Source organism: Mus caroli, chromosome 17 (assembly GCF_900094665.2).
Source record: "Mus caroli chromosome 17, CAROLI_EIJ_v1.1, whole genome shotgun sequence".
NCBI classification, from domain to species: domain Eukaryota; kingdom Metazoa; phylum Chordata; class Mammalia; order Rodentia; family Muridae; genus Mus; species Mus caroli.
The window spans coordinates 8,944,146-8,961,962 of NC_034586.1; the positions used below are offsets into that span (position 1 = coordinate 8,944,146).

The 17,817-nt window shown below is 46.9% G+C and overlaps 1 protein-coding gene across 3 annotated transcripts in view; it reads left to right on the forward strand.

The window, feature by feature from the left end:
* Nucleotides 1-17,817, forward strand: part of Rps6ka2 (ribosomal protein S6 kinase A2) — a 285,292-nt gene that overhangs the window by 191,926 nt on the left and 75,549 nt on the right. For all 3 annotated transcript variants that reach the window (XM_029471102.1, XM_029471104.1, XM_029471103.1), the window contains one exon: nucleotides 16,864-16,980. In XM_029471102.1, the coding sequence (XP_029326962.1) occupies nucleotides 16,864-16,980 (117 nt within the window). The remainder of the gene's footprint in view (nucleotides 1-16,863; nucleotides 16,981-17,817) is intronic.

Below are 17,817 nucleotides of genomic sequence, written 5' to 3' on the forward strand. Positions count from 1 at the left end.
TGTTTGGGAGAGCAACAGAGAGCTGCTCTCGTGGGGACAACAGCTGCTACTGTTGTCTTTGTAGAAGCATATGACAAATCTCAGGACAGGACACACAACCACCCTAGAGCAACAGCAGCAGCCACACACAGTGGACCCACTCTTGGCAGACCTCCAGTCAGTGGCAGGGAGACCTCACAAAAGAACACAACCATTGTGTCCTTGAGAAGTCACTGTGCCCAGAGGGGTAGACCTTGGGGAAGGCTGAGAACGGGAACCAGGAGTCAAGCGCAAGGCACTCAATGCAGCAAGGGCCAGGGCCAGCCTGAATGCCCAGAAAAGGTTCTCCTATAGAAGGAGATACACCAGGTTCAAATGTCAAGGGCACAGGCAAGAAGGTAGCGAAGTGAGAGATGCGTTCGTTGGACCTGGAGACCAACAGGGTCTTCCTCCAAGAATTGTCACAGCTAGAGGAAAACTCAGGTAGCCTCAGCTCCTGGGGTCTGAGCCCTGAGAAGTGACTAAGCCTGTCACCCCTTTGTTAGTCATGTCTGGACCCCTGTCGGGGTGGGCATGAAGAAGGAGGACCAGTGTAGGGGATGGGCATCAAGCATTTACATGAAGGTGTAGAATGATCTTGAAATGCTACAGGTGCACAGAGGTGTGCTGGAGTGGACCTCTGAGTCATACATTCTTTCTAGAACATCATATTTGCCTCCTTGCATGACCCACAGTTCACTGCACTGTTTTGCAGGTGGCAAGCAGGCAAATACTAGAAGTGCAGTGCCTCTAATGCTGCTCTGCTTTGCCTGAGCATACATCTGAGGGAAATGGTGAGATCTGGTTCTGGGGTCCTTGGACTCACTGAGCTAGAGCAAGGTGAGAGGTAAGCATTAGTCAGCTGCGGTGTGTGCATCTGTAGGTGTGGCTGCGATGTGTGCATTTGTATGTGCAGCTACGGTGTGTGCATCTGTATGTGCAGCTGTGATGTGTGCATCTGTATGTGCAGCTGTGATGTGTGCAACTGTATGTGCAGCTGCGATGTGTGTATTTGTGCAGCTGCAGTGTGTGCAGCTGGGGTGTATGCATTTGTGCAGCTTCAGTGTGTGCATTTGTGTGTGCAGCTGTGGTGTGTGCATTTGTCTGTGCAGCTGCAGTGTGTGCATTTGTCTGTGCAGCTGCCGTGTGTGCATTTGTGTGTGCAGCTGTAGTGTGTGCAGCTGGGGTGTATGCATTTGTATGTGCGGCTGTGGTGTGTGCATTTGTGTGTGCAGCTGTGGTGTGTGCATTTGTGTGTGCAGCTGTGGTGTGTGCATTTGTCTGTGCAGCTGTGGTGTGTGCTGTGAGTGACTTTTGTATGCAGTGACATGCTTCAGTGTGTATAGTAGGTGGCTCAAGGATGTGTAGTGCCCAGCTGTAGAGGCCAATTGCAGTGCATCCAGTGGGAGTGGCTACAGTGTGGGCATTTGGCAGCTGGGGTGTGTGCAGGGTGTGGCTAGTGCAGCATCCAGCTCCACTTCCAAGGAGGATGCAGCTCTGCCAAGGGCCGCAGGGTGGGATGTGGACAGACCTCTCTCTCTAAAGGCATGGAAAGATTACAGATAATGGGTGAGAACGTGACGGGCTGGACCCGTGTGAGGGCAGGAAGTCCACACTGATGAAGGAGAAAGCTATCCTTGCCTTTGTGTGTAGCAACAGACCTGGCCTGGTTTGGAATCACCTACATATAAGTACCATAAGTACCATGAGTTAATTGATTGTACCACTGGCCTGCATTCACTGGCTTATAACCTTGGCCATGTCTAGGGCAAAGGGTGGCCTTTGGGGCCACCAGTGACATTGTAAAAGTGATGATAGCTAGCCCCGTTAGTTACAGTTGGTCCTTAGACAACAGCCATAGAATTGAAATTAGAGGGGGACTCTGTGGACTGAACGTGGCACGTGGAGCCTACACTGGAACTGGTCCTTTTGGCAGTGCCGTGTAGCAGGCTTTCCAGAGAATGTTCTGAAATTGGTGCTGATGTAATCCCCCCACCCCCACCCCACCAGAATAGTCTAGTCGTAGAAAGAACTGGCCTCACCTTGTTCCAATAGGCTAGTGATGAAGCCTGGATGCTGGGTTCCTGGAGCCCAGCTGAAAGTGCTGACAGGTACCACAGACATAGAGGTCAGCTCTGGCTTAACCTATGTTAATCTAACTTTAAGTGATACCCTTCCCTACCCTACTCCGATGCTGGGTTCCATGTGTCTCTCTTGAGGATTTCCAGAACTGCCTGCCAGTTTCACACCCACATGGGAGAACACTGTTCTGTTAGAACGTCCTCCTGGCAATGTCCCCGCTGGCACTGATGGCTGCAGCAGCCCACAAGCTTTGTGTCTCCTGGACAAGTCCGTGATGCTCACAGATGCATGTGGATCCTGGGTGCTACACCCAACTCCAAGCCCATGGGCTTTAAGGTTCTCTCTCCCTAGATGCATCATAGCAGCTCAGCCCTGATGATGTCCTGCCCAGCTCTGTGCTAAGCACTCACCCCCAGAGGCCGGGGAATTGGAGGCTGGCTAGAGAGCAAACGTTTTGGGTCAGGCTATTACCTGTGAGATCTCGGTTCAACAAAGTGTGGCCTTGGTTGCAAATGGGATGTGTTTGGTATTCGGAAGGTCCTTCCCAGGGTGCATCCTCTCAGAAGAACATATTGACTGGCAGCTTGAAGGGACTGCTATGTAGTTATAGTTCAGGTCCTTGGTTCCCTAGGGATGGATGAGCCCAAAGGAAATGGATGCTCCCAGGGGAAGCCAGGGAAATGACAAAAGCAGACTTCAGAAGTAATCGCCTCTTCTTGTGACTTCCATGCTAAACCATGTACCTCTTTCCAGTTGGTCCAAGGATTTGGAATTGGTTGTGAATTCAATGACCTGGGGTGGGGGTGGGGCATAGAAGGTGCTGGAGGTGAGGTGCAGTCCTGGCAGGGAACTGAGTGTGTACAGTTCTAGCTCTGCGTATCCTCACAGGCACTGATGGGCCCAGTCTGGGCAGCATTGATCTTTCATGATCTCTAGGCTAACTGCTCACGGATTAATTTTAGCACCAGGAGAGCTGGCTTCCCCTTTGTGCAACCCCATTGTTTAAAATCCCATTGTAGGGGAGCCATAAATGGTGCCTTTAGTAAGATTTCTGTAGAAAACTCGTTTTCCTTTTCTTTAATGTCAGAGGTTTGCCAAAAGGGTCTTTTGAGAGGCAGTGAAACGAACCCATTGTTACATAAGAGGCAAGGGCTGTGTAATCAAGCTGAGGTTCTAACATTGTGATGAGGAGAAGAGCCTGTTCACCTCACATAAGCTCTGAGATGCAGGCTCAGCAATGAGCCCTTGTCTGGTTGCTCCCACTGGTCACCCCCCAACCCCCCCGGGCCTTTGTTTTGGCTCCCCAGGCATATTCTAGGTGCCCATCTTAGTTTGTCCTTGCTTCTAACAGGTTCAATTCTGAGGTCCAATTCACAAAGAAATCCCAGAGCTAGTTTGGGTGTGAATCCCTTTTCCATCTGTCATGGCAATTTCCCTGGGCCACCCAACCTGAGCTCACTGGGGGGAACTCCCCTTGCAGATCCCACATGTTGAGACTCATCAGGCATCGTTTGTATGTCTCCACTAGAGTGACCTGGAGGCAGAGAACACGTTATCTTTGGGGATAGCCTGCGACAGTGATTCAGCCGAGGCCGATGTCTTTGGCTCTTCCTGTAGCTCTGGTGCTACTGATCACCCTGAGGGCAGGCACTGCAGCTTCTTCACTTTACCTCAGTTGAGAAGCAATTTGTTGGCTTCACTGCTATTTATGAATGTGCACACACGGATGTGTGTACATATGTGATCACTGCTTACATGTCCTATGCACTGCCTGCTTTCCAGCTTCTTGGCCCTTCTTACCATGAGTTCCTCGTAAGCAAATTGACTGCTTGGCCATGTGAAGCCTCTGTAGTCCTCAGTTCATATCTGCCCTTGAGAGGAGGCAGCATCTGCTCTCAGAGCGCGCTGAAGGCAAAGTGCGTGAGGAGTGTGGACGCCTCGCCTGGCGCCAGCACAGAACATGGAGCACGGGCTAACTACCGCCCAGTCAGCTCCTGTAGGCTGTCCCTTCCTGCACGCACATTGGTGGATTGAAGTGGATTGTGCCAGCAAGGAACCAGGAACACTAACAGCCAGTTTCTAGGCCAAGGCAGGCTGGTGGCTTCAGAAAGGCTATGGAGCAGAGTGAAGATAACAAGGGACTGATTCAAGTTCACTGGAGACATTGTCAAGACAAAAACCAAAAGGCTCACCTGCTTAGTGAGGGAGCAAGGTGTGCATTTCAGCTCTTTTGCCTGGGAGGGAGGGAGGGAGGGAGGGAGGGAGACAGAGACAGAGACAGAGAGAGAGAGAGAGAGAGAGAGAGAGAGAGAGAGAGAGAAGGGAGAAAGGAGAAAGGGAGGGAGAGAGGAAGGATAGAAAGAGGGAGAAAGTGTAGATCAGCCACTAGCCATAAACTCTGTCCATAAGCCATCAGGAAGGAGGAAGGGAGGAATTGAGAGATGGAGGGAAGCTTTTGTGTAAACCCCACAAATTTCCCTGGAACTTTGTGCTACATAACATTTTATGTGATTATTTTTAAAAGAAGGTTTTCAAAAATATTCTAAAATGTATTTACTACTGGTTAATTTATATATGAATACAATGTTTTTAAGTCATAATGAGCAACATCTACCTATGAATGTTGCAGGAGATTTGATTGATATCAAAGTTTGAATCAAAGATTAGTGCTGTGTTATCTGAGAAAACATCCTTTGAATAGTAAATCACATTAAAAGTCTCACGTGGTTGGCAGCTTATCAAATTTTTTTTTCAGATAACTTCCTAAAAATGGAAAGAGAGAAATGGTTTGGTTCTTAGATACACAAGTGTGTGTGTGTGTGTGTGTGTGTGTGTGTTATATGAGAGGATATATATACCAAAAAATTCGTTATCCACTGATGGTCACTCATTACTAGAATTAAAGCTATCTGTTCAAAAATATTAAATATGACTAAAAGAATTATAACTAAGTTACATAAATACCAAAATTGTTAAAAGAAAAAAAATCCACAGTGCCTAAAAAATCTCACTTTTAGTCCAATGAGAGTCAGGCACGGAAGAAAGAGAAGAGAACAGAAAAACACCACAGACAGAAGTTCAAATGTGTAAACCCATAATATACCCAGTACCCAGGATTAAAATGATTCCAATGCTAACTAGGTAACACATCTCCCCTTGCTATAGCAATATGCCTGAGAGAGTGACATGTCCAGAGGCACAGACAGGGAGCAATCACAAGGCATGTCACAGCTGGAGAGTCTGTCATTCATTAGGCAAACTCCACTGTAGCTCCAACAGCAACACAGCAACGATGGCTGTGCAAGTGACCTAACACAACCAAAAATTTCAGGGACACACTGTCCAGCTGAGCAGCCCCTAGTCACATAGCCTGGCCAGTAGCCAGCCACCACGTTGCTGATCACATTGGAATGAGTGCCGGTTGACTTACACCCTAGGGGTAAAATACACAGCAATGTCTGCAAATTGGAACAAGTTTTACATTTTTCATTAATATTTTAAAATATTGATCACTCAATGAAAAGGTCTTAATTTAGGTATGAGTTGAGTAAGACCTATTCAAATTAATCTTGCCCTTCCATTTTCTCTCTCTCTCTCTCTCTCTCTCTCTCTCTNGAGGGAGGGAGGGAGGGAGGGGGGAGATCTGTGTATAAGTGAGGAGGAGAGCCTGGTAGGTGGGGTGATGCAGCAGCAGGAGAGAGCGAGTGAGCCAAGGATTCAGAGTTTCCAAATGGGCAGATATCAAAGGGAGCTTGGGTGTTCATCTTCTGAGGCTGGAGAGAAGGTCTGTAGACAGTAAAGGTAGAAATGCACCTGCAGGTTGGGGAGCCTCGGGTTGGTGCCCAGTTGTCTCCCAGTTCCCTCAAATGTTTTGGGGTATAGGTTTGTGCAAGTATCTAAGTAACGACTTCCCAGCTTGGAGGAGATGATTCCCTCCAATGATGTCATTGAAATCACTGGGTTGTTTTCCTTATGGGTGGGTCATCTGAACTCTTTCCTCCAGTTGAATGATGTCTGCATTGGCTGTCTTTGGTCATGGAATAGGGATTGCCAAGCACACCTGCCAGTGCTGCGGATGAGTCTCAACAGGACATGCTGGGCTGGGGTGTCTACTTAAGGAGGAGGAGTGGGGCTTCAGGACCAGTGGCCATTGACAGTAGTGAAGACTGGGGAAGGGCCGGGCAGCTTCAAGGCCAGGGAGCTGGTCCTTCTGTTTCCCAAGTGTGTGCTGGTCTTTCCATTCCTCAAGCATGTGTTTGGTGAGATAATCAGGGATACTAGCCATTCCCTGGGGGCTTCGTGTGATGGCATTTTCCTTCCAGGGAATTCTTGGACATGGCAGGAGCATCTGATGCGTTGTGTACCAAGTCCACTTGTGGCACTTGCCTTTCTCGGAAGAGGTTGAAGACTATTCAGGGCGAGAAAAGTGAAAGGATGGAATGACAGCGGCCGCTGTCAGGGGTCTCCGGCAGGGAAGTGCAGAGCCTGGAGGGTAAGGCTCTTGATGCTTCCACATGGAGGTGAAGGGGCTGCCCAGTGGTGTAGGGACCAGGATGGGGTCAGCTACAGTAGAGGTGCCTGTGTGACTCTGTTGCCTGAGCTTGGAAGGAGAGAACATCTTGTAAGGTGCCCGTCGCATCCTAGCAGACCAGCTCCCCTCACAGCCTAGCGGACCAGCTCCAGGTGAGGAGCATTCGAGTACCTGAGTATGGAGAGAAAGACACGGGAATTCTCTTCCCTCCCCAACATTTCTCCACATGAGTGGCAGCCCCGATCTCATAGCTGACAGTGAGTTTTCTCTCTGGAAAGAGTTCCTTCTTGGCAATTGTCACATCCTAAGGACAGCCCCTTCCCCTCCCCATGAGCTTCTTTATCTGGTGGTGCTTTCCCGCTTTCGCGTGGCCTTCTTAAAGTACACCCCCACGTATAAGCAAGGCATAAGTGGCTCTGCTTTGGGATCACTGGGTGTCTCAGTCACTGTCCTGTTGCTGAAGAGACACCACAACCACAGCCACTCTTACAAAGGAAGCATTTAATTGTGGCTGGCTTACATCCAGAGGTTTAGGCCATTGTCAGCATGGTAGCGGTCATGCAGACATGGTGCTGAAGGAGCTAAGAGCTCTACCTCCAGGTCCACAGACACCAGGAAGGAGAGAGACACTGGGCCTAGCTTGAGCATTTGAAATCCCGTATCCCACTCCCAGTAACACACTTCCTCCAATGAGGCCCCATCTCCTAATCTCTGTCAAGTAGTACCACTTTGTAATAACCAAGCATCCAAATATATGAGCCACTGGGGGCCATTTCTCTGTAGTTCATCACAGTGGCAGGTCTGGGTGAGAAGGAAGGACACTATCAGTACACAGCCACTCTGGTCTCTTTTAGGGACAGGTCTTTTCTACTTGGATGTGGGAGGCAGGACCAGAAGAGGGGATACCTTTCCTCATGCAAATCACACCGTGCATCTGGGGGAGCCGAGGCATGCTGAGGCATGTGTTGGCGGTTCCAGTTGTCACGTGTGCTGGGAGCCTGCCCCAGTCAGGATACGTAGCCACAGTTGGAGAGAGCGGAAAGGGAACAGAACTGTGAGGTTTCCTGCAGCCAGCAGCTCCATGCTCACTGAGCATTCTTCACATCCAGTCTGTGGGTTATGGGCAGGCCCACTGTCACACTCCACTCTCGGAAGCTGCCCAGGGGCCCCAGGCTTGAAATGAGGTTAAAATATACTCAATCTCGTGAAAACCTGAATGAAAAACACGGCAGCAATTTTTCTGCGTAACCATTATTCTAAGAGCTTGAAATATAGTAAGAAAAACGTGTTGCGCTGGGAAGAAGTGGCTGAAGACTGAACCCATGAGCTGTATCCGTTGTCTCGATAAGTAGGAAATCCCAGAGATGTGCTAGAATGTTCCATAAACCTAACCCCACCCTCAGCCAGCCACTGTTTTGAATAGTCTTCCGAGGAGACATTCTGAGATACGAAGCCCAGTTAGCCGTGAGAAGACTGCCCAGCCCTGTGTGTGTCGCAGTGGGGCTGAGTTCTGGGGAAGATCCAAGAATACCTACACAGATCTCAGCAGGGATTTGCACTGCCGTCCCTCGGCTGTCATTCCGAGACAGAAGGGCAATCCAGAAGCTTCCAGAAGCAGCTGCTGGTGGGTTGCTTCTCTCTTTTAAGTGCCTTGGCCTTTTGCCAGAGTTCATTTACAGTCGTGCAGGGCTCGACTCAGGTGCTGGGCCTTCCAGCCGTGCGTAAGCCAGAGGTCTGGTGACAGGAAGACCGTGACAGCCGATAGCAGATAGATAGCCACCACTTCAAGTCTGGAGCAAAGCCGAGGGAGAGTTACCATTCTGACTGGAAGCACGCTGGTAGCTGGCCTAGCTCCGAGGCTCCTTCCTGCTTTGTCCCAACAGGCACTCATGATCACCCCAAGGCTGGCTGGCCATTCCTTTTAAACCAGCCACTTTTCTTGCTTTGTGTTAAGAGGCCAAACCAAACAAGTATCCACTCGTAAGTGATCAAGGAGCTTGGTGATGGCTCCACAGCACACAAGCAGTCCAGTGTGGAAGTTTAACAGGCAGTTATTAATGTCTGTTCCTGTAGTAAGGCCCTGAAGCCATCGAGTCCACGCTAGTAGAGCCCTGGGCACCAGATCACTGCTGACAACGTTAGGCCTCTGCTCAGGGGTCAGGATTTTGAGGGTTCCTGCATTGTTGCTGTATGCCTCCAAAATCCGACCTGCTGTTCCTTGGGTTCAGGAAACGTCAGCAGACTTCTCACCTGATAATCCAGATGGGCGCCCTCCCTGGATGAGCTGCAGTCTGCTTTATCTAGGATAAAAAAATTGACGTTTTGGCATCTTAGGACCAGCGGTGGACCATCCCCAGTGTCTCACGTGGGGTGGACAGGGTGTGTGTTCTCTCTGTGGCACGTGTATCTGTATCTGGATGCACGTGACTGACTATTTTGCCGGACCTCAATCGATGATGGCTTTTTGGGGTTGTTCCAATATAGTTTCCTCAAACTCAGAAATGTGTGTATAATGTTACATGATGGCTTCAGGGTTAGAGAAAGTTCTCAACTCTTCTCACGCTACAGAGAGGGAGGGTGTAAGGGTGGTGAGGTCGTGTGCACACCAAACACTGGATGCCGTTTTGAGCTGGGTGTTCTACAGAGGCCAACATTTAAACTATCCCTCAAGGAATCCCTTGTAGGCGCTTACAGAGTAGATGCTGGGTAGACAGTGATACAACAGAGAATATACAGTTGGCGCAATACACGTCTCGTCCTGTGGCGGAACCTATGGACATTGAGATGCGTGATGGGAATCCCAGTGGCTTCTGGGAGAGTTGCTAGGCCAGCCTGCTTCTTCCAAACCAGCACACAGGATGCAGGGAACAAGGAGCTTAGGAACGGAGCCCACCTGTAGGATGTCACAGAGAGGGTTGCTGTAGGCCTGGCTGCAGATCATTGAGTTCTTGGTGCACGGTGTTCCTAGAGAAGTGGAAATGTGATCTCAGGAGTTAACTGTGTGGTGAGTCTCCCAGGGATGCAGCTCAGTTTGTCCCCTCTCTTGACAGCCTTCATTTGTGCCTGTCACTGGAGGCCTGTAATTGTTGATTTGTGCGGGCTTCAGTAAATACCTTTGTTCTACGTGAGTCTTCCTTCTGTGCCAGGTTTCCAGCTCTGACAGACCAAGCAAGGGTAGACAATAGCACATGTCGGAAGGCGGGGGGCTGCATTGGAAAGCTTGGAGCTAAATCCATTTATTTTTCTTTTCCCTCAATATGTCATAATCTTTTAAAAAATGTGAAATAGCTAAGTTGACTACAACAAAAGGAGAAGAAAGAGGAGGCAGTGGAGAGAGAGAGGAAGCGCGGAAGAAAGGAAGGGAAGGACGGAGAAAGTAGTTTACTAGATTCCTTTCCATGAGGTTTCTGCCCGAAAGTTTTCTTCAGTTTCAGAAACTGAATTCTGAAGCTGCCCGTGGCTGCTTTGGTCTGGGTTCTGCTGTTGACAGTCACTGGGCTAGTGAACACCGTGGACCCCAGGGCAGCAGCGTCACACCCATTCTGACACTTTCTTCTTCACAAGAATCCCAAAGAAGGTCCACTTCTATCAGGAGCTGAACACACAGCCAAGGATAGAGATGGAGAGACAGAGTCCTCTCATTGCCTGCCACTCAGGAGCTATGTCCCAGGAGACCTCCTGCCAGGATTTCACAGGCAGAGTGTGCAGCCAGCAAACACTTGCAGAAGTGGCTACCCTGCTGTGCTGGAAAGGAAAAACCAGACTCTAAGGTCCTTATCTCAGGCCAGGAAAGTGAGATAAGTGTGTTACGCTTGATTCAGAGGTCTATGATGGACACTGAGCCTTGATTTTACGTTATCATCACCACCACCACCACCATCATCATCATCAATCATCAATCATCATCAATGAGTATATGTATACAGTGAGTGTGGAAGTGCTCTCAGAGGACAGAAGAGTGTGTAGGATCTCCTGGAGCCGGAGTCACGGGTGGTTATGAGCCGCCTAATGTGGGTGATGGGATCTGAGCTCTGGCCCTCTAGAGACAGAACAGTCAATCGTTCTTGACAGCTGAACCCCCCCTCTGGCTGCTGGGTCACCTTTAAAGGCTTTTCCTTAGTTTCCAAGATTGATACCAAGCCCACCTCAGCTCTCTTTCTCCTATAAACATCTTGGCCCCCAGATAAGGGCACAGCTGCCCCCACTGCACGTGGGACACCGCCATGCACCTTATTGAAGACTCTGTCACTGCATCCAGAGGGGTCTTTCCTGCCATATATTAACACTCCCATGTGTCTAAGAACACCAGGTTTCTTTTTCTACCCTTTTCCCTTGCATCCAGAAAGCAGTCACACCATTAGTTTCCACCCTTTTCTCCTTGCAGCAGGGTCATTTAATCTTATCTGTTTTCCAAAGCACAGACCAGAGATCTAATTAGTATAGCCAGGTGGGATAATGGTAGGTGAGCCTTGGGAATAGGCACATCTGGGGAGGGGGCATTGTAGCATCCAGTTTTCTTATATATAGAGACAAATGGTCATCTTGATTAGCTTTACATTTCTGGAGAGAAATGTCAAAGACAGAGAGGGAATTCATTGCTTTGGACACCATCAGTTAGTTACACAGTTGTTACAATTTACCCAGTAGCAGGCTGGTAGGACATAACTTCCAGATGGACAGAGGAGCAGAGGGCTGACTGGACTCAGATGTCTCAAAGGAAGACAGGTGTGGAGTCCTCAAGGGAGCTGGCATGCGTTAGGTTTTCCTCTCCTTCCTGTTCGTTATCTTTACTACCCAGTCTTCCGTCACTGCTCTGCAGTCAGTCTCTCTCTCTCTCTCTCTCACACACACACACACACACACATATCCTGTGTGTGTGTCAGCTTTTCATATCCCCCATCCATCCCATTATTTATCCTCCTTTGGTCTCCTTTCTATTCAGTATATTATAATAAAGTTAAAATATGATTATGTCAGCTGGGCGTGGTGGTACACACCTTTAATCCCAGCACTCGGAAGGCAGAGGCAGGTGGATTTCTGAGTTCAGGCCAGCCTGGTCTACAGAGTGAGTTCCAGGACAGCCAGGGCTATACAGAGAAACCCTGTCTCAAAAAACAAAACAAAACAAAACAAAACAAAAAACCCCAAAAAACCAAAAACAAACAAATATATATTTATGTCATCCCCCTCTCTTTCTTACCCCTCCCCCTCCCATGTACAGCACCTCACTCCCTCTCTAATTCAAGACCTCTTCATCACTGTTACTATTATGTATATGAGTAAGTACCCAGATGCAAAGATCCACTCTGCGGAGTCCTTCTAGCAGCCTTTGTGTGTATGTGATTTCAGGGCTGACCGTTGGGAGTGAGATGAACTCCTCCCTGTGTGTAACCAGCCCCCCTTCCCCCTCTGTGTCCATAGCTGCCTGTAGTCGGGGACAGGGCTCTGTGAGATTCCCACCCTTCTACAGTGTTGTCTATTGCTTTGTTGTTCTGGTCCTGTTTAGGCAGCCCTGTTGCTGAGGTACCCTGAGTATAGCTTCACTGTCCTTTCCGTTTTATACTCCTGTGTGCATGTATTTATATGTATGTATATATGCATGCATGCACACACATGTTATAGGCTAAATCTGTAACTGAGAAAGAACATGTGGTTTATACAACAAATCTGTAGCCAACATTCTAACCTGGGAAAAACTAAACACTTCCCCTACAGTTGGGAATGAGACTGGATGCCCGCTCTGACCATGATTATTCAATGTAATACCCAGAACCTTAGCTGCAGCAGCACAACACGAGAAAGCCATAAAGGAGATAAAAACAAGAAAGGAAGAAGTCTAACAATCCCTCTTTGGGGCTCTACTCTTTTTTTTTTTGAACATTCTATTTTTTTTATTAAACTAATAAAATTGATTTTAAAATATACAGCTCAGTATTGACATTTTTTAAGTCATCAAAATAATTTATAATAGTTAAATACCTCTTAAATATACATGATATCTTCTGAAGCTAAAAGTAATATGCACTCAACCAGTTTTAAAAATCTATTTGGAGCATTAAGCATGATAGAAATAGAAAAAAAAAATCTCTTATGAAGTCCCCTACAAAAGGAAATTGTGACAGGTTCCTGATTAGACAGAAATCCTTCCGTCTCCAAGGGAGAATACACAGTTTAACTGTGGCTTCATAGAATGAACTGGGTAGAGTTCCTTCTGTTTCTATTTTGGGGAATAGTTTGAAGAGTATTGGTATTAGGTCTTCTTTGAAGGTCTGATAGAACTCTGCACTAAACATATCTGATCCTGAGCAGTCTTTTTTGGGGGCGGGGGGAGACTTTTAATGACTGCTTGACTGCTTCTACGTCTTTAGGGGTTATGGGACTGTTTAGATGGTTTATCTGATCCTGATTTAACTTTGGTATTTGGTATCTGTCTAGAAAATTGTCTATTTCATCCAGATTTTCCAGTTTTGTTGAGTATAAGCTTTTGTAGTAGGATCTGATGATTTTTAAAATTTCCTCAGTTTCTGTTGTTATGTCTCCCTTTTCATTTCTGATTTGTTAATTTGGATACTCTCTCTGTGCCCCCTGATTAGTCTGGCTAAGGGTTCATCCATCTTGTTGATTTTCTCAAAGAACCAGCTCCTGGTTTTGTTGATTCTTTGTATAGTTCTTTTTGTTTATACTTGGTTGATTTCAGCCCTGAGTTTGATTATTTCCTGCAGTCTACTCCTCTTGGGTATATTTGTTTCTTTTTATTCTAGAGCTTTCAGGTGTACTGTCAAGCTGCTAGTGTATGCGCTCTCAGAGCTGAGTTTTCCTCTTAGCACTGCTTTCATTGTGTCCTATAAGTTTGGGTATGTTATGCCTTCATTTTCATTAAATTCTAAAAAGTCTTTAATTTCTTTATTTCTTCCTTGACCAAGTTAACATTGAGTAGGGCATTGTTGATCTTTCATGTGTATGTAGGCTTCCTGTTGTTTTTGTTGCTATTGAAGACCAGCCTTAGTCTGTGGTGATCTGATAGGATGCATGGGATTATTTCAATCTTGTTCTATCTGTTGAGGCCTGTTTTGTGACCGATTATATGGTATATTCTTTTGTGTTATGATGAAATGTTCTATAGATATCTGTTAAATCCACTTGGTCTATAATTTCTGTTAATTTCACTGTGTCTCTGTTTAGTTTCTGTTTCCAGGATCTGTCCTGGTTTTGTTGATTGGATACTGTTTCCAGGATCTGTCCTGGTTTTGTTGATGAGAGTGGGGTGTTGAAGTCTCCCACTATTATTGTGTGAGGTGCAATGTGTGCTTTGAGCTCTAGTAAAGTTTCTTTTATGAGTGTGGTTGCCCTTGCACTTGGAGCACAGATGTTCAGAACTGAGAGTTCTTCTTGGTAGATTTTTCTTTTGATGAGTATGAAGTGTCCTTCCTTATTCTTTTTGATAACTTTTGGTTGAAAGTTGATTTTATTCGATATTAGAATGGCTACTCCAGCTTGTGTCTTGGGACCATTTGCTTGGAAAATTGTTTTCCAGTCCTTTACTCTGAGGTAGTGTCTGTCTTTGACACTGAGGTGCATTTCCTGTATGCAGCAAAATACAAGGTCCTGTTTATGTATCCAGTCTGTTAGTCTATGTCTTTTTATTGGGAAATTGAGTCCATTGATGTTAAGCGATATTAAGGAATAATGATTGTTGCTTCTTGTTATTTTTTGATGTTATTTTTATGTTTTTGTGGTTATCTTTCTTTTCGGTTTGTTGAAAGAAGATTACTTTCTTGGTTTTTTTCTAGGGTGTAGTTTCACTCCTTGTGTTGGTGTTTTCCATCTATTATCTTTTGTAGTACTGGATTTGTGGAAAGATACTGTATTAATTTGTTTTTGTCATGGCATATCTTGGTTTGTCCATCTATGGTAATTGAGAATTTTTCTGGGAATAGTAGCCTGGGCTGGCATTTGTTTTCTCTTAGGGTTTGTATAACATCTTCCCAGGATATTCTAGCTTTCATAGTCTCTGGTGAGAAGTCTGGTGTAATTCTGATAGATCTGCCTTCATATATTACTTGACCCTTTTCCCTTACTGCTTTTAATATTCTTTCTTGGTTTTGTGCATTTGGTGTTTTGACTATTATGTGAGGGGACGGATTTCTTTTCTTGTCCAATTTAGTTAGAGTTTTGTAGGCCTCTAGTATGTTCATGTGCATCTCTTTCTTAGGTTAGGGGCTTTTTCTTCTATCATTTTGTTGAAGATATTTACTGGCCCTTTTACTTGGGAATCTTTGTTCTCTTCTATACCTATTATCCTTAGGTTTGCTCATCTCATTGTGTCCTGGATGTCCTGGATGTTTTGGGTTAGGAGCTTTTTGCATTTTACATTTTCTTTGGCTGTTGTGTCAATGTTTTCTATGGTATCTTCTGCACCTGAGATTCTCTCTTCTATCGCTTGTATTCTGTTGGTGATGCTTGCATCTGTGACTCCTGATCTCTTTCCTAGGTTTTCTATCTCCAGGGTTGTCTCCCTTTGTGATTTCTTTATTGTTTCTATTTCCATTTTTAGATCCTGAAAGGTTTTGATCAATTCCTTCATCTGTCTGGTTGTGTTTTCCTGTAGTTCTTTAAAGGGTTTTTGTGTTTCCTCTTTAAGGGCTTCTACCTGTTTACCTGTGTTCTCCTGTATTTCTTTAAGGGAGTTATTTATGCCCTTCTTAAAGTCCCCTATCACCATCATGAGATGTGATCTTAAATCAGAGTCTTGCTTTTTCTGGTGTGTCGGAATATCCAGGGCTGGCTGCAGTGGGAGAACTGGGTTCTGATGATGCCAAGTAGCCTTGGGTTCTGTTGCTTACGTTCTTGCCTTTGCCTCTAGCCATCTGGTTAATTGTGATGTTAGCTAGTCTTTCTGTCTCTGACTGTGGCTTGTCCCTCCTATAAGCTGGTATCAGTACTCCTGGGAGACCAGTTCTCTCTGGTAGGAATTTGTATATGGAGAGCTATGGCTCTGGGGTGCAGCTAGAAACTGGAAGGATCCTGTCCCCAGCTGTTCTTTGGTTCCTGTGTCCTGATGGCTCTGGATGGGTCCCTCTTGGGCCAGGAATTTGAGCAGAAGTGGTGGTGTCACCTGTGCTCACAGGTGTGTCAGCACTCCTGGGAGACCAGCTTTCTCCTGGCAGTATTTGGGTAAGGAGCGCTGTGGCACAGGACCAGCTCCCAGCACAGATGGAAACTGGGAGAATCCTTTCCCAGGCTGCTCCTCAGGTCTTGTGGCCTGAGGTCTCTGGGCGTGTCCCTTGAAGCAGAAGTGGTGGGCTTCCTGTGCTCACAGGTGTGCCCACACTACTGGAAGACCAGCTCTTTGCCTGTGGTATTTCTGTATGGAGTGCTGTGGCACAGGATCAGCTTCAGGCTCAGATGGAAAGCGGAAGGCGGGGCTCTACTCTTACAGCTGCTTTTGTGGCTATTCTTCCTACTTCCTGCTCTCCTAGAACATTCTGGAACCCTGCAACCATTCAGTAGGATTTCTTAGTGCTCATTGTCATCTACAGCATGCAGAGGTGACCCTTGCCTCTGGTGTCTCTCTCGAAAGTCGCAAGATGATATCTTTGTAAGTGGACCTGGTGTCTGGCCTTGAAAGCAGCTTCTTTCCCCTAACACCGAGTTATTTTTAAGAGTCCTGTTCCCTCTCTGACCCCTATCCGCACCCTGCCCTGGCTACTCTCTCTCCTTCCCCCTCCCTCCTCTCTCCATGTGTTCCCTGCTAGCCTTTTCCTGTCTCTCTCCTTCTCTATCCCACCCTTTCTCTGCCTCCACTTCATTTCAACGCCCCCTTCCCATGCTCCCAAATAAACTTCATTTTATACTTAAAAAAAAAAACAAAAACAAAACCCTCCTTTTCTCAGGCACTGTGCCAGAAACCTGCATTTAGTGCGATTCATGACACAGATCATGTCCTGGCCCTAGGGGAATTGCAGAGAGCCTGAAAGCAACAATTTCAACTGTTAACTGCAGAGTGATGTTCGTGGGGAATACAATCAGATGTCCCTGTGGTATTGGTGAGAGGTGACAGAAACCTCTGGAAGAGAGAAAGCATTAAAGGCTTACAGCCAGTTATGGCACACCATCTCAACCCTCCGTTCTTGAAGCCCCCAGAGCAAACAACTTTCTCAGATTGAGGGGTACAGATGGTGTGAAGGGGGGGTCCGGCTGTGTCCTAACCGCACATCACTGCTGTCTTGCAGGAAGAAGGCATTGTGAAGGAGATTGACATTAGCAACCATGTGAAGGAAGGCTTTGAGAAGGCAGACCCCTCCCAGTTCGAGCTGCTAAAGGTTTTAGGACAAGGGTCATATGGAAAGGTGAGTTGAACGGATCAACACTGGTGGGCTGGCATGAGATGCAAAGGTGGTAACCGGCTGAATCTGGCAGAGTTTGGGCACGGAACTGCCCACATTAGTTGAGCCTGTGATTGTCAGAATCGTGAGCCATGAAGAGCCAGATCACCCACATTCTCATGCTCATCAGGGTCCCCCTTGGCTTGTGGTTATTACTAAAGGAGCCGGATTACCCATCCCTTTTAAGCCAGGGAGTCTTGAGAGAGGCATCCACAACAGCTCCTTTTGAAAAGGAAGTGACTAATGAGAGAATAAGAAGAGAAATAGAGGGGGAAAGGCCTTCTCCGGATTGGCCTATATAACTGACACTCAAGAGTTAGGAAGACCGGGACTTGGAGTCTGTTTCTTCTCTTCACCTGGTCAATGGCACAGTAGTTTTGGGGATACCTTGGTTTTCCCACTTGTAAAGTAAAGGAACTAACTTATTTTATATTGTTTTGCTGTGAGTTAGATTAGTCATGAGTCCAAGCTGGAAGGGCTCGTGTGCTGGGCCTGCACATGTCCTCGTACCCCACGAATCATGGCAACGGCGGCTGGTCCCTTTCAGGAGATGGAAAATGCTGGCTCTTTCCTTGTGCCCCATCCACACGCAGTATCCACTGGACCAACAGCGAGATGGGCATACACTGACAGCCAGAGAGCTGGAGCAGAAGGGCCCCATTATACCAGGAAGCCAATGCTCCCGAAAGTGTGAACAGAACTGACCCGGTGCTTTGGAGTCACAATTTTTGTGTTGCATGTGAATGTTTGCCAAATCTTGCTGGTGTTCATGACTGTGCCAGAAAGAGGGTGGGCTCAATC